The sequence below is a fragment of the Prunus mume genome, linkage group LG7 (genome assembly GCF_029339155.1).
Source record: "Prunus mume cultivar Tortuosa linkage group LG7, ASM2933915v1, whole genome shotgun sequence".
In the NCBI taxonomy this organism is placed as follows: domain Eukaryota; kingdom Viridiplantae; phylum Streptophyta; class Magnoliopsida; order Rosales; family Rosaceae; genus Prunus; species Prunus mume.
Genome location: NC_142704.1, coordinates 6131262 through 6145312, shown reverse-complemented (window position 1 = coordinate 6145312; position 14051 = coordinate 6131262). Strand labels below are relative to the sequence as shown.

At 37.6% G+C, this 14051-nt stretch overlaps 3 protein-coding genes and 1 long non-coding RNA gene across 4 annotated transcripts; 2 read left to right on the top strand and 2 right to left on the bottom strand.

The window, feature by feature from the left end:
- Positions 1–393: 393 nt before the first annotated feature.
- LOC148915325 (uncharacterized) lies at positions 394–1884 on the bottom strand. Its single transcript, XR_016122079.1, has 2 exons — positions 1558–1884; positions 394–996 (listed from the first exon to the last, which is right to left on the bottom strand). It is a non-coding gene; the product is annotated as an uncharacterized LOC148915325 (long non-coding RNA).
- A 2713-nt stretch (positions 1885–4597) lies between these two features.
- On the top strand, positions 4598–6781 carry LOC103337991 (uncharacterized). Its single transcript, XM_089041471.1, has 4 exons — positions 4598–5000; positions 5529–5627; positions 5723–5797; positions 6406–6781. The coding sequence occupies exons 1-4, from the start codon at positions 4965–4967 to the stop codon at positions 6601–6603; spliced, it is 408 nt and encodes a 135-aa protein (XP_088897597.1). The 5' UTR covers positions 4598–4964; the 3' UTR covers positions 6604–6781.
- A 223-nt stretch (positions 6782–7004) lies between these two features.
- Positions 7005–7561, bottom strand: LOC103337992 (uncharacterized). The gene is given in 2 exon segments (XM_089041470.1): positions 7005–7236; positions 7239–7561. Coding segments are annotated over 2 exon segments (447 nt in total). The 5' UTR covers positions 7549–7561; the 3' UTR covers positions 7005–7099.
- A 1103-nt stretch (positions 7562–8664) lies between these two features.
- Positions 8665–13231, top strand: LOC103337993 (DNAse I-like superfamily protein). Its single transcript, XM_008241161.2, has 9 exons — positions 8665–8933; positions 9598–9690; positions 10148–10292; positions 10675–10876; positions 11035–11113; positions 11625–11686; positions 12279–12365; positions 12586–12689; positions 12931–13231. Exons 1-9 carry the CDS (start codon positions 8712–8714, stop codon positions 13014–13016), a joined length of 1080 nt encoding a protein of 359 aa, XP_008239383.1. The 5' UTR covers positions 8665–8711; the 3' UTR covers positions 13017–13231.
- The last annotated feature ends 820 nt before the right edge of the window (positions 13232–14051 follow it).

The window sequence follows — 14051 nt, the reverse complement described above, 5'->3', positions numbered from 1 at the left end:
GTCAAGTGCCGCACGCCACTCAAGGTTCTGGTGGAGGAGCACTAAAACACCTGGGCGGATATTTTCGAGGCTCTCATAAAGTTTGCCTAAGCAACCAACCATGCCACCATTAGAGAGGGGGAGCCTAGTCACAGTTGCAAAATGCAAGGACAGAAGAGTGAAGAGAAAATCCACAACTTCCTTGCTTGCTTCAGCAAACAGAACTTTGTTGCTTTTTGTGTCAATCAGGGGCTTCAAACTCACAGTACGTAGCGCTGTTGGTGGTAGCCATTCAGGCAATATTGAGGACAGAGGAGAAGGGCAGCATATGCATAAGCGTTTAAAAAAAGACCCATTTATAAAGGCTTAGAAAGAAGTCCTAAATTCAAAAAAATTCAAAAATGGAATGGTGAATGGATCATGAAGTGGGAGGGTCACCTCGGACGGACCCTGCATCAGTCAACCACAAAGCCAACTCTACAGGTACAAATCTGTCATTACCTATATGTAGGGAATATAGTTTACAGATGAGTGAATAAATGTGTCTTTATTACCAATATAACATTTCCATCAACTAAGCTACATTTCCAATTTCTTTTTGTGAAGCACTATACATCTTGTGGGACTATAGTTCCTCTGCAGCGGGGACAAACAGCTTAGGGTTGTCTGAGACATACCAGTAACTGGTTGCACAACAGAACTGTTTGGCGGGCCTTTGGATCATTGGTGATCAAAATCCGAAGGACATTAGCTCCAGCAGAAAGTGTCGTAGGTTTCAGCAAGGCCTCGTCCTTGTTAGTAGCAGGTTGTAGTATGTGTCACTGAGATTTTCAATGCTCTTGTAAAGTTTGACTAAGCTTCCACCCATGTCATCCTTGTTAGAGACGAGTTTAGTGGCAATGCCTAGAGGCAAAAGACAAGACTAAAAAGCAAATCCACAAAAGTGCTTCCCCTCCTGTACAACCAGTTGATTAGCAACAAACAAAGCAGTTAGAGACCAGCATCATCCTCCTCCTCCTGTACACAGCAAAGTCCAAAACACATTATGTCAGGATTTGAAGAACACAGCAAAACTAAAGACTCGTCAGGGAAAATAAAGGTCAACAATCCTGATTGGAATTAATATGGACCTAGCTATTCAAAATCCTTATTTGAAAACTCTATCTTCTTTTTTTTATGTACTTAGGAAAGATGACATCAAGGAAAATATTTTGAAGCATTTTCAAATGGAACTTTTTCCATTTACCTCAACTCTTGTTATATTACTTGGTTTCGGTTTTGATGATTTGCTAGCAGTATTAGACACTACCATCCAATCAAAATTCACTTCTAATTGGGGATTTTAAAGATAAACGGAGACATTAATAGACTTTTCAAGGGGCACCTACTGCAGCTGAGGTCTGGTTCCATATAGCAAGTGATTCAGCAACTTCAAAGATAAAAAGTGCATAAGCAAAAACATGTTTAAATGCTGGAGATGGAACAAAATCAAGTGAAATGGCCTAAGGTTGCATGCACCCTATTAGTTAGTATTTCAGTACAAGATCATCAGACTAGGAAGGTTGATTCACTAGTGACCTGCCACATGACTGTGAAAACAGTGTAATCCTAATTCCACGCCAACCAAAAGCTCGTTATCTTTCAATTTCGAACTAACTTAAGTCAATTCCGGTACACCAAGAGGTACCCTTCCAGGATGTGGCATCCAGGGGTAGGTGCCAGGGAGCTAGGTGGCGTCTGGGCGCCCGCCTAGGCGGCTCTAGGTGAGCCTAGGCGCCCCTAGGAATGTCTAGGCGGGCGTTTTGCTGTTGAGGCGTGGACGAAGGGCGGTTGAAGTGCACAGGATCCGCTGCTTGTTAGGAAGAAAGACGGAGAGAGAGAGATCGATCGAGACAGAGAGAGGAAGGAGAAGGCGACGCTGGGAAGAAGAAGATATCTGACCTAATTTTTATATTTGAACAGTATAGCCGCCCGGCTATACCATTCATTGGAATAAAAAATTTAGGATTATCGCCGCCCGGCTATACTATTAATTTCAGGAAAAAAAATTAAAAAAATGGCATATAACTGCTCGATTGTACTCTTTTAATATGGGTCATCAGAAAGAGGGCGAATGCCATGGATACTGTGAAAAAAAAAAGCCATGCGTGTAGTGGTGGTGGTGGTAATTTCAACCCTCCGTAGTCGGTATAGATATGCAATTATGAAGATCAATTAATTTGATGTTGCTCGAGAATTAGCTTAAGGATCGTTGAGGTAGCAAAACTCTGTCTTCTGCGGATTCTGAGTAAGGCTCAACATATTGTCCTACAAGACTAATTCCACTTTGTCCACCTTGTTTCTCTTGAAACTTCTCTCTGTAAAGCTCAACAACAGTGGCACGGGCTAGGAGAAGGTTATGGCTCACAATGTAAGATTCAGTGGCTGAATTGCCGGCGCTATGCATGGAAACCCTGTTGAAATAGAACACCTTCCTGGCGCAGCAATTCCATAGTCATATCCAAATTTGGCAATGATCAACTGCTCGTTGATTGTGATCCAATTTTTGACCCTATCTCCAAAAGTTGTAAAACAGATTTCAATGTAAGCCTTGAAATCATCCACAAAAGAACGGTTCAAAGGGTCTAAGTACTTGTCTTCCAAACCTTGTGGTAGGTCAAAGTTCAATAAGGTCACATAGGGTGTGATCCCATTCTCGACTAATTCATCAAGAAGGCTTTTGTAGTGTTCAATGAACAAAGTATAGCCGCGCGGCTGTACTGTTTGAATATAATTTATTTAAAAAGTATAGCGGTGCGCCTATATACCATTAATTTCAGGAAAGAATTAAAAAAGGAAACATGAAGTATAGTTAATATATTATATTTAAGAAGTATAGCCGAATTGGAATAGAAATTTTTTTTAAAAAAACAATGTGTATAGGCGCGCGGCGATACTATTAATTTCAGGAAAAATTTAAAAACCAGATTACTTTCCATGAAATTTAAAGCCTCAAAAGTAAAATAAAAGAAAGTTCAAAAGAGAATCCTAGAGCCACAAACAACTTGCATAATTTTGAAGATAAACCATATATAGCAAGTCTTTCAAAAGACTTTCTGGCTAGAAGACCATGCACAATGGCATTGAAGCAAAGAACATAATTGCTAACCCATGGCTGCACGTCTAGATCATTTTTGGGTGCATGTCAAAAACTGCTAACCCATTATGCTTCCCCCTAGTATTTTAAAAATTTTACACCGTACTAGAGCCCAGCCTAACTTGTATATGGATCCGTTCTTATTCAAGGAGCAAAGTGTGACTCAAATACATTTTCAAGGGTATATAAAAAAAAAAAAAAAAAGAAGTCAAATATTAATACAGAGAGAGAGAATGGAATGGGAAAGTCATTAAAAAAATTAATTACAATATATCATTATATTAAAAAATATATCTACAAAGTTAGTTTGTTTAATTTCAGCCATTCATTGTACTATAATCTAATGGTTGAAAACTTATGTCAAATAAAAGAAGGATAATCAGGTAAAAGAATATTTTTGTTTAGAAAATCGATTCTATGATGACGTTGGTATGGCGTAGTTTCCACATTTTGACAATTTGACATTTTGTCGTTCAAAATGTCCAATAAGGGTTTGTTTCTTTATTACCGATTCAAAGACACTGGAATATTTTAAAAGTATAGCCGACCGGCTATACTTTTTAAATATATTCCAGACGAACACGAAGCTTGCAGTCGCAGTCAATCCATGTCGCTTCTCTATCAACTCAAGCTTCGATTTGTTTTCTTTAGTTTCGGTTGCTTCGTCCTCCGGGTTCGGCAATGAAAAAAGACCCAACCCGCCTAGCAGGCCACCTAGCTACCGCCTAGCCGCCTAGCCACCGCCTAGAGACCGCCTAGCCGCCTAGCAACCGCCTAGCGACCCACCTGGCCGCCTAGCAACCGCCTAGCCTCCTCACGCCTACCTAGCGACAGCCTAGCCGCCTCGAGCCCGCCTAGCGACCGCCTAGCCACCTAGCCGCCCGCCTAGGCCGATTTTTCGAACACTGCGATTGACTGAAAGTCTGAAACAACAATGGCCTCTTTCAGCGTCCTTTGGCTTCTTTTGCAGTCTATGCTTTCTCAGCTGCTTCTGGTTTCATGTGTCCATGACTCAAAATGCTACTACCGATCCATCTGAAGGTACTAGCCATCTTTCAGGTATAGCATAAATACGTTATGTGATGTGTACGCGATGATTGAATTGAGAATGCAGTGACGGCGTTGATATCAATATTCAAGCAATGGGACATGCAAGCCCTGCCTATCAGTAGAGGAGAGCAATGCATTGGATTTGCCATCAATGGAAGCGAGTTTGAAAAGCTAGAGAATAATCCAGCCACATCACCAAACTGTATGTTATTACCCTCCTCTCTCTCTCTCTCTCTCTCCATATTCTTTAGTCTTGTGTTGTTGACTGTAGCAAATCGATTAATTATCAAGTTTAGAAAACTAAGCAGAACATGCATGATATATCAATTGTAATATTAAGTGCCTAACTGCTCAATTTTTTTTCTTTCCAGTCGAGTTCATGCTCTGAACAAACGAGGGGTGTTTCCAAAAGAATTTGAGGCTTTAAGATATCTGGCCGTTTTGTATGAAGTTTTTGTTGTGAAAAGTTTTGTTCTTGGTTCATGACAATCAACCACATTTTCTAAGTTTGAAAATAGAGGGTAAAAATTAAGTGAAAGACAATAGCAGTGATCCTGAAACTGAAAGTTACCCCCGGCCCATGATCCATCGGCTTTCTTCAAGATCACTTCCACCATAGCCACTTGGTATATAGTGCTTGGTCTAGACTTATCTGTAAAGTGCTGTCTTTGATTTGGATTTGTATATGATTGTTGCTTCAATTTTTTATTTTTGGAATTTTGACATGGAAGGCATGGATGCTTGTGGTTTGTAGGTTGTTGGGTACCTTAACAGCAAGCAGGCGGCACTGTTCAAAAGAATGATTTGGGAAGCAATGAACAAGGACTATGATAAGGTAATGCCTTTGGAAATCCATAAATTTTATCATATGTGTGTTCAGAAGGATTCGATGCAATGCTAGGGGCTTTCTTAGTTTCTGTTTGTTCCATGGTTTCTTTTTATTTGTTGTCTATATTTTTGGCGTTTGAGTCTTTAGATTGAAAATCATTGGAGATTATGTAGTTAATCATGATTATCAGCCCCTGCATTATTTGCCTCTTCAATTCTCCTTAGCTCTGTGATTGTGCAGGAATTCTTCACTTTTAAAACTGACCTCCTTTCTTGTATTTGAGTTTATGTTTGCTGCATGTCATATGTGCATTGTGTTCTGAAGCATAGCCTTGGAAGTCTCATCCAGCTTAGAGTTCTTGCCTAGTTCTGAGCTGTTATTTGAGTCACACACTGCATAACTGTGTTGAAAGTTTTCACTTCAATCTTATTTGCATTTGAATTATTTTTTGATCTTTGGACTATTTGTGTATGTTTTACTGCCAGCATTGAGTCTTATGTATTGATCTCTATATGCAACTATAACAATTGGCAGGGAAAGAGTAGAAAACGAGCTAGAATGGCCAAGAAAGCTGCTCCTGCTAAAAAGCCAGAAAAGGCTGTCAAAGTTTCTACTGTGATGGATACTAAGAATGTAAGTTAATAATAAACTGGTTTGTGGGATTTTTGGTGCTTAAATTTTCCTGCAATGTTGATTGTCCTACTTATAATTTATTTAACAGATACTAGTGTGACATTTTGTTCTTGCGGAGGCTGAGTTCAAAAATCAACTATGAAGCTTTGGATAACTTAAATGAAGAGCTTGTAAGCATCTTCTATATGTCTTATTTTAGAATCAATTTTGCTTTATTCATGCTTTGCAAATCCCATATTATGTTATGTCAACATCCAAGGTCTTGTTAACTGATGCACAGACTACAAGCGACTAAAAGCCAATCAAATGTAATGGCACGTTTAATTCGATTGTCAAATGATGTTACTTGTTCAATATATTTTTTGTTTTCTTAATGTCTGGTTAGTGTGCAGACACCAAATTCCTGTTTAATGGAATAAGGTATATCCAAGTCATACAAACTACTCCAGGATAGAACTTAATACATAAAAGGATAATCTTTGGAAAATGGTATATTATGATTAAGCATGGATTAAGACATGAAAATGTGAAACCTGAAAATCAATCTGGTGGTATACTAGAATGATCAGTTAACTAATTGGGCAGTTAATGGGGCAGTTATATGGTTCAAAGTTTTTTTTTTTTTTTGGTCATTTTATAATGATTTTGCAATGTAGTTCCTTGTTAAAAATCCTGGTAGGTTTTAGAAAATGGAGGTCTGTCTCTGCGAGTAATTCCCTGAACTTTAATAGATACTGAATTTGATTCATCTAATCTTTTCCTTCATGTGTAAAATCAGGGTTATGCACCTGCATTTGAGGAAGGCACAAAGTCTAATTGTGGCAGTCCTGGTGATATGCAACTGTCAAATGAAGAGGCTGAAGCCAGACAAGTCCAAGATGACGATTCATGTGTTGCAAATGACAAATATAATGGATACGATTACGATGATGAATGCAATTATGATGAGGAATGCGATTTTGACGAATTGACTTAGATAATCAACCTTTTTTTCTTGATTTAGATTATTTTTTCATGAACCAGTTGTATCATGTTACAATCTAAAGGTTAAGCAATTGAATCTTCTGGTTTTTAACAACTTTTTCAAATTGGAATCAGTCTGAGGAGAGATGCTATTGAGTATTGTTTGCACGTGAAACTTTGTGAACTATAACCATGAGCAAAATTTGTAAATTGGTACACTGAATTGTTGGTTTAAAGTTGTTCACAGTTTATTGAGTGTAGGGAGAAGCACCAGTTTGACAACAATGTTTCCCCTGTTTTCTTCTTCCTAAATTCAACATTGACAACACCAAAAGGCTTCTCGATATTCTATACAAGTATGAGGAAAATTTCAATTGATCATTGATTTGCATCTCAAATTGTGAATTTATATAATTCAGTTAAAAAAAAATTTATTCAACGTTGAAAAATCTTTACATAGAACACAGACTGAATTGTGTCTTGGGTCTTGGTTCCAGCTTCCAAGTTGTTCAGAGTTTGCTAGCAAGAGCAAGATACTTGGTATGACGGCCCTGAGCTATATTTTTGCATGTCTTCTTCTTCCTTAACTCAACACTGGCAACACCAACAGCCTTCCCAACTCATAAAGCCTTGGCCTCAACCTCTCTTCACCAGGGTAAGCAGAATCCAAGTATGAAACATTGATCTCCACTGAAACTCCAAAGCTGGGACTTTCGACGGTGAGGATTGCAGCTAACCCTATCAAATCCACAAGGGTTGTTGTGGCTCCACCATGCATAAAATTGCCTCCATTCAGCAAACGATGGGCTACTTTGAAGGAGCAAACAATACGACCGCGTTCAAGGAGATCGACTTGAATGCCTTTCATGATAAAGGGCTCAAAGAACTTCTCTGGCAGCCCATCCATGGTGATTGCCATTTCACCTTCTTTCTCCAAGAACTTCTTCACTGACTCCATACTTGTTTCCTCATTTCTCCAGAAGCCTTAGGGTTGTTTGGTAATGTTTTCGGAGAATGTTTTCTTAGAATATTTTCAGAGAATGAAAGCAAGAAAAAGAATTTGCATTTTCATGAAATGAAAATGCGTCCAGTAGATTAATTAGAAAACATTTTTAGAAAACAAAAACAATGAAAACGTGTTTGGTAGTACAATTTGAAATAATAATACGTGAGTTATTTTTATGAAAACGTTTCCCATGAGAATGAAAATAACTTTTTTCTGTTTTATACAAGTACACATAAACTTGTTTTCATTATGAAAACATTCTCAGTATTTTCTGTTTTTGGGCCAATGAACGTGCTTTTGCCTCATTTTTGTTCCCTAAAAATGAAACAACATCTTAAAATGTTACCGAATAGGCCCTAAGCTTTTTATGGAGTGAATCACATTAAAATGCACATAGGGTGACACCATAGTGGAAAAGTGGGTCAAACTCTCCCCTTACCCTCCAAATGCACCCGAGTTTGATTCACGTATGAGACAATTATGAGGCAGCCTAATATAATACTCTCCCCTCCCCCTCCCTAGCGATGACGAAAAAAAAAAAAAAGCATTAAAATACATGTAGTATATTTTTATTTTTTTTAAAGGCTACCTAGGCTAGAGCCCTATGGTAGCCTTGTTGCTAGTTATAGCTCTTCGACTTTCACTTATGTGGGCAGAGGTTTGAAACCCCAATGCACCCGCAATAATTCTATAGTGAGAGCCTCATATATGGCTCTTAGGTGAGGCTCTATTTTTTAATCGTTAGATCAAATTGGTTAGTTGTTGAATTAAATTGGTTAGCCTGATCCAATAGTTAAGAGATAGGACCTCACCTGAGGGCCATATACAAAACCCTCACTATAAAATGACTCAATGCATCCAATGAATATTTGTGTCAACCCCCTCTCCCTATCAATTGCTTGTAACCTAAAAAAATAATAATAAGTTATCTACACACACCATTTTGGGCCAGAGACTGACAAAAGATAACTTAACCATCATATGAGGCCCAACTCTAGGGATATAACTGTCATTTCGCATTAGCACCAGAAATCACGGCCAAAGATATAAGGGAAAGACGAGGACTTTGTACAAGTAGGGAACGAACACTGTTGGAGCTCAGAGCCTGGGAGACGATGAAACGTTTCTTTCGACCAGTAGAGAAAGATGGGTCTGCCAAAAAGCCCACTCTTTCATCTTCTTCAGAAAATGGAGAAATTTCAGGGGAGGGCAGCAAGAAAGAGCCACTTAAGTTCATAACGTGGAATGCTAATAGCTTTCTTCTCCGGGTTAAGAAGAACTGGCCTGAGTTCACTAAGTTCATCACGAGCTTTGACCCAGATGTCATTGCAATACAGGCGAGCCATTCTTTCTCTTTCTACGTTCCCACTTCAAATTTTGGCTTGTTTTCATTTGGGGGGTTTGAGAGACATTGATGAATGCTTGTGATGGCAAATGGGTATGGCTATTTTGATTATTTTCGTATGCTGGGATATTTGGGTGCTTTCTTTTTGGGCATGTGAACGTTGATGCATGTGTTTAATGGGACGTGGTCTCCTAATGTTTTGAGCTCTAGGGGAATTTAGTTGCTGGGTTTGAATATTTGATACATTTGTAGTAGTAAGGGTCACAGTTAATCAAATTTTTACTCTTTTGGTTTTAAATATTTAAGTCGTGCTGTTCACACTTTAGTTAGTCAGATTTTAAAAGGGTGGTTTGTGCACTTGATCTTGTCATTTGGATTCATTGTAGAAGTTGGCTAGCTAGATTGGTGCCTTTTGTTAATATTTTCTAGACACAACTAATGCGTATATTTTTAATTTAATTTTGGATTTGATTTGATATTTTCTTTCGTGATTTAGTATCTGAATCAAACTCAACCTTGTTAGTTGATTCCTTTACTGAGTTCATTTTGTTGGTCTATATTTTTGTCTATGTGCTTTGCTAAGTACTACTAATTCTAAAAGCAATCGCTTCGGCAATTGCATGTGTAACAACTTTCTAACTGCGCGTTGATATTAGGAAGTAAGGATGCCTGCTGCTGGTTCAAAGGATGCACCTAAAAATCCAGGAGAGTTGAAAGATGACACTAGCTCATCACGTGAAGAAAAGCAGGTATGATATTCTTATGAATAAAATTTTTGGGTGGGGAGTGTGCTTGTTGAACTTGAACTGTTGCAGTCCATTCCTATCATCGATCATTGTCATGCTCAAAGCATTGGAGTTTCATACGACACTGCAAAAATTTAGTACATTCCCCAGTTAATACTTTACAAAGCGTTGAGTTCCTGATTGGTTTAATGATTTTTTTCATACCTTTTGTACAAGTTTGTTCTCTTAAGAGTTGTTAGTTTTCTTAAGGTGGCATAATACAAGGATGTTCTCATAGTTCTAAAAGTTTATGAAATTAAGCTTCGTGATTGAGTTAAATTCACCATCCCTTCATTCCACCTTCCTTACATATATAAAATTCTCACTTGTATGTTTGATCATTACATGCAAAGACTCCCAAAACAATGATCTCTACTAATCTATATGTTGGTTATCTTTTCTCCTGTCTCAAAATGTGCAGATACTAATGCGTGCCTTGTCAAGTCCGCCCTTTGGAGATTATCGTGTTTGGTGGTCTCTTGCAGATTCAAAGTATGCAGGGACTGCATTATTTGTAAAGAAGTGTTTCCAACCACAAAAAGTATTTTTCAATCTTGACAGAAAAGGTTTGCTGCTGGTTAATAATCTGTTTCTGTAATAACATACACCCACTTAAAGTCCCGTATGAAACCAGGCCTATTTTCAAGATGCAAACATCTTTGCTACCTACCCATTAGTTTTGGATAATTTCATTCTACTATTATATAGTAAATATCCAAATGATGAACTTTATGCTTTTGAAAATTCTGTAAAATTAACTCTTGGAAAAGAATGCACTATTGTTAGTTTTCAAATGAGAAAATGGGATGTATATGTTGTGGTCCAACGATGCAGTGGGAAATCATTTTTAATCTCTGTGCTTGGATATCTATCCCCAAATGTTTTTTTTTCTTATATTTACTTGCACATGGAACAGCAGTCAGCTAATATAATTCTCTTTGTTGTTAGCTTCAAAGCATGAACCAGATGGCCGGGTCATCTTAGCTGAATTTGAGACCTTTAATTTGTTGAATACATATGCTCCAAACAATGGTTGGAAGGAGGAAGAAAATTCATTCCCAAGGAGACGAAAATGGGATAAAAGGATTTTAGAGTTTGTTCTGCAGTCTTCAGATAAGCCTCTCATATGGTGTGGTGATCTGAATGTTAGGTGAATGTTTTTCTTTCTTGCAGATGTTTTATCCCCTTAAAATCTCTTGTATCTTCCCTCCCTCTCTCCCCTTTTTTGTTGCTCTGTTCTCATCAAGTGTATCAGTTTTCTTATTGTGGAACTTATATTTTTCTTTCTTAATCTAAACTTCTATACAGCCATGAAGAGATTGATGTGAGTCATCCAGATTTTTTCAGTGCAGCAAAGCTTAATGGTTACGTTCCTCCAAATAAAGAGGTGTTATATTTAATACTGAAGCTACTAGAACATAATTATGGTTGCATATCCATTGTGATTAGTATGTGTTTTTTTTTTTACTAGCCATATCTTACCTACATTGTTAAAAATGTAAAGAATGAAATGAGTAGTGACCACTCTTGTGGATGCTTATGCATTTCTTTTGTCAGGAAGTATTTGGTGGTCCCATGGATTTGAACTGCTTCATTCCTATGTACATAGAATATGGAGGTTCCGATCCATCATCTGGTATTTGACATTTGAGATAAATTAGAACTTACTACAAGAACTGAAGCCATGCAGATGTGAGATTCAAATGCTTCTCTAGGAAAAGTTACCATCATTTGTGGTGATGGTTGCACTATGAAAACCTGTCCTTGTTTCATTTGATTAACAGTGTATTGAGTTTTAGTATTAGACAATTAGTATGGGGAATGGATGCAGGATCGTGAGGCTATTGTCAAATAAAAATTTGTCCATAATATGTGGTATTGCTTTCTTGATGATGCAGGATTGTGGACAGCCTGGATTCACCTTGGCTGAGAGGAAGCGTTTTGGTAACATATTGAAAGAGTATGTGACTCCACTGGAAAACTTTGTTTCCATGGTTTGCTTGAGAATTAGTATGTTGAAAGGATAACCTTTAAATTTTTGATATTTGTGTCTCTTTTTCCCCATGAAACCGTGGCCAGTTAAAAAAAATATCATGCCAATTTGTATCACAATTTGTGGCTGCTCTACCTGCCTCTGCCCTTGCCCTTTTTCTCCTTTTTTTGATTTCAATGGAATTAACAAAGTTGTTGAACCACTCTTTAGTTTATTTATTTTATAAGACCCCAAGTTTATTTAATGCTGCTTGTCCTGTCCATGGAAAATTGGGTATGTTAGTCATCAACTAATCAACTTGTTCTCCTGTTGGCTTTAGTTGTTACCATCTATCTTAGATTGAGTGCGCATAGAGGGAGATGGAGGGCTGAAAAAAGGAAGAGATCTCACTGCAAAATAATTTGTTACATTCCTATATTTAGACATAATTTACTTAGAGGAGGTATATTGCTACTCAAAGAATAACGTGGAGAGCTAGGTTTTTCTTTATCATTATATGTTTGTTTCTTCACGAAGTTTTGAACATTGTCTGATTCGGGTTCTGTGGATTATGCTTCAGGGGAAAGCTAATAGATGCATACCGGTTCCTTCACAAGGAGAAGGACATGGAGCGTGGCTTCTCCTGGTCTGGAAACCCCATAGGAAAGTAAGAACTTAATATCATATGGATCAATATCCACAGGAATTTGATGTTGAAAATAATTTGCATTGGATCATTATTGTTAGATCCATTGCAATGTTTGCATATCTTTGCGAGGCCATTTAAATGTGCAGGAATGATTAGGTTAGTGGAGAGTAATTGAAATATCATATATTGTTATATACACGGATACCACCTGATAAACATACTGTGTGGTTTCTGGCAGGTATCGTGGTAAAAGGATGAGAATAGACTACTTCATTGCTGCAGAAAAACTCAAAGATAGGATTGTTGCATGTGAGATGCATGGGCTGGGGATTGAACTACAAGGTGTGTCTAATTCCATGTTGAATATTACTTCTGTTGGCTGGGTAGGGTTTTTTTTGGGGTTGAGAATTACATAAATATAGCTTCGAGCACTCCTCCTGTGAGTGCAGAAATGAAATAGCATTATCTTCATAATTTCCATACATTACATTCCATGTCACTTTTGTTTTTGTTTTTTACTTTCCTTTTGGTATTAATGCTGCTTATATCTAAATAGCAAACATTGATTCTAAACACTCTGTAGGGTTCTATGGAAGCGATCATTGTCCAGTCTCCCTTGTGCTTTCTGAAGGACATGCCAATTCCAAAGAAACTGAATTATCTGCATAACATGTATCCATACGTTACAATGCCACTGTCATGTTTTAGAGAAAATTTACTTTCAATCTGTAGTTCTGTACTATATGGAGGATGCTATTTAGGTTAGGTTTCCTGAATGTTTCTCTAATACTTTGACAACCTGATGTGGGAAGAAAGAAGAGGGCATATTGCAATGACATTGATTGGTATTGTTCAAATGATTTATGTAAAATGATTTGGCCCTCAATTTCTTGTTTCGTTTTTTTTTAAGAGAACCCTGATGCTATAGAAACTTCAATAGCGATACGGGTACAAACTTGTTTACCAACTTATCAATACCAAACCTATGTAGCATATGAAATGGCAATCTATGTAATGTGCCATCTCATCCTTTCTAATAACGTATTTTATGTTTTTCAAATTTGTTCACAATTATTTTATTCAAGAGAAAAGGACAGCAACCTTTTAAATCATGTCAACCCTAGAACAGTCAGGGGCAACGTCCCAAACCTGGCTAACCTCTACTTGTTCCTTAAGGATATTCACTTAGTTATCTAATTTATTTTAAATTCTTTTGAAACAATAGATGGAGTGCTTGAGACCCAAGTAAACCAACGAGCCCCTATATTAAAGCAGGCGTTGACCAGTCCTTGCTATAATGAAGGGAAGGCCGTGAAAATGGCAAGAATCCTCAGTTTTCAAAGCAAACAAAAACCAGTCAAATATATTTCACAGCACCCTCACAATGAGGCAGCAGCCACGACAACAATGAAACCCCAAAGTCTCATCCCAATTAACGGTAATCCCTGCCTTGATTTTATTTTTTTTCAACGTCGTCAAAAAATCAGAGAAAGAGGCAGAGGTGGAGGCCTCCTGTAAATATCTAAAGCAACTGCTGCCGCTGGCATGGTCCCACAATCCCCTAACCACCCTCAAGCTCATCTTCAAATAAGAACATTAAATGTAACAATTGATGGAATGAAAATTGAATATATTGCCAAAAAAATAAAATTGATTGATTGTAAAAGAAACAAATAATAATATTAAATGTCACCGATTTGGAAA

Excerpts from the sequence above, each read along its gene's own strand:
- LOC103337993 (XM_008241161.2), top strand. The coding sequence starts at position 8,712 with ATGAAACGTTTCTTTCGACCAGTAGAGAAAGATGGGTCTGCCAAAAAG. Across the intron at positions 10,877-11,034 it reads TGTGGTGATCTGAATGTTAG|CCATGAAGAGATTGATGTGA; the intron begins GTGAATGTTTTT and ends ACTTCTATACAG. Across the intron at positions 11,687-12,278 it reads TTTGGTAACATATTGAAAGA|GGGAAAGCTAATAGATGCAT; the intron begins GTATGTGACTCC and ends ATTATGCTTCAG.
- LOC103337991 (XM_089041471.1), top strand. The coding sequence starts at position 4,965 with ATGATTTGGGAAGCAATGAACAAGGACTATGATAAG. Across the intron at positions 5,001-5,528 it reads TGAACAAGGACTATGATAAG|GGAAAGAGTAGAAAACGAGC; the intron begins GTAATGCCTTTG and ends AACAATTGGCAG. Across the intron at positions 5,628-5,722 it reads CTGTGATGGATACTAAGAAT|TGTGACATTTTGTTCTTGCG; the intron begins GTAAGTTAATAA and ends AACAGATACTAG.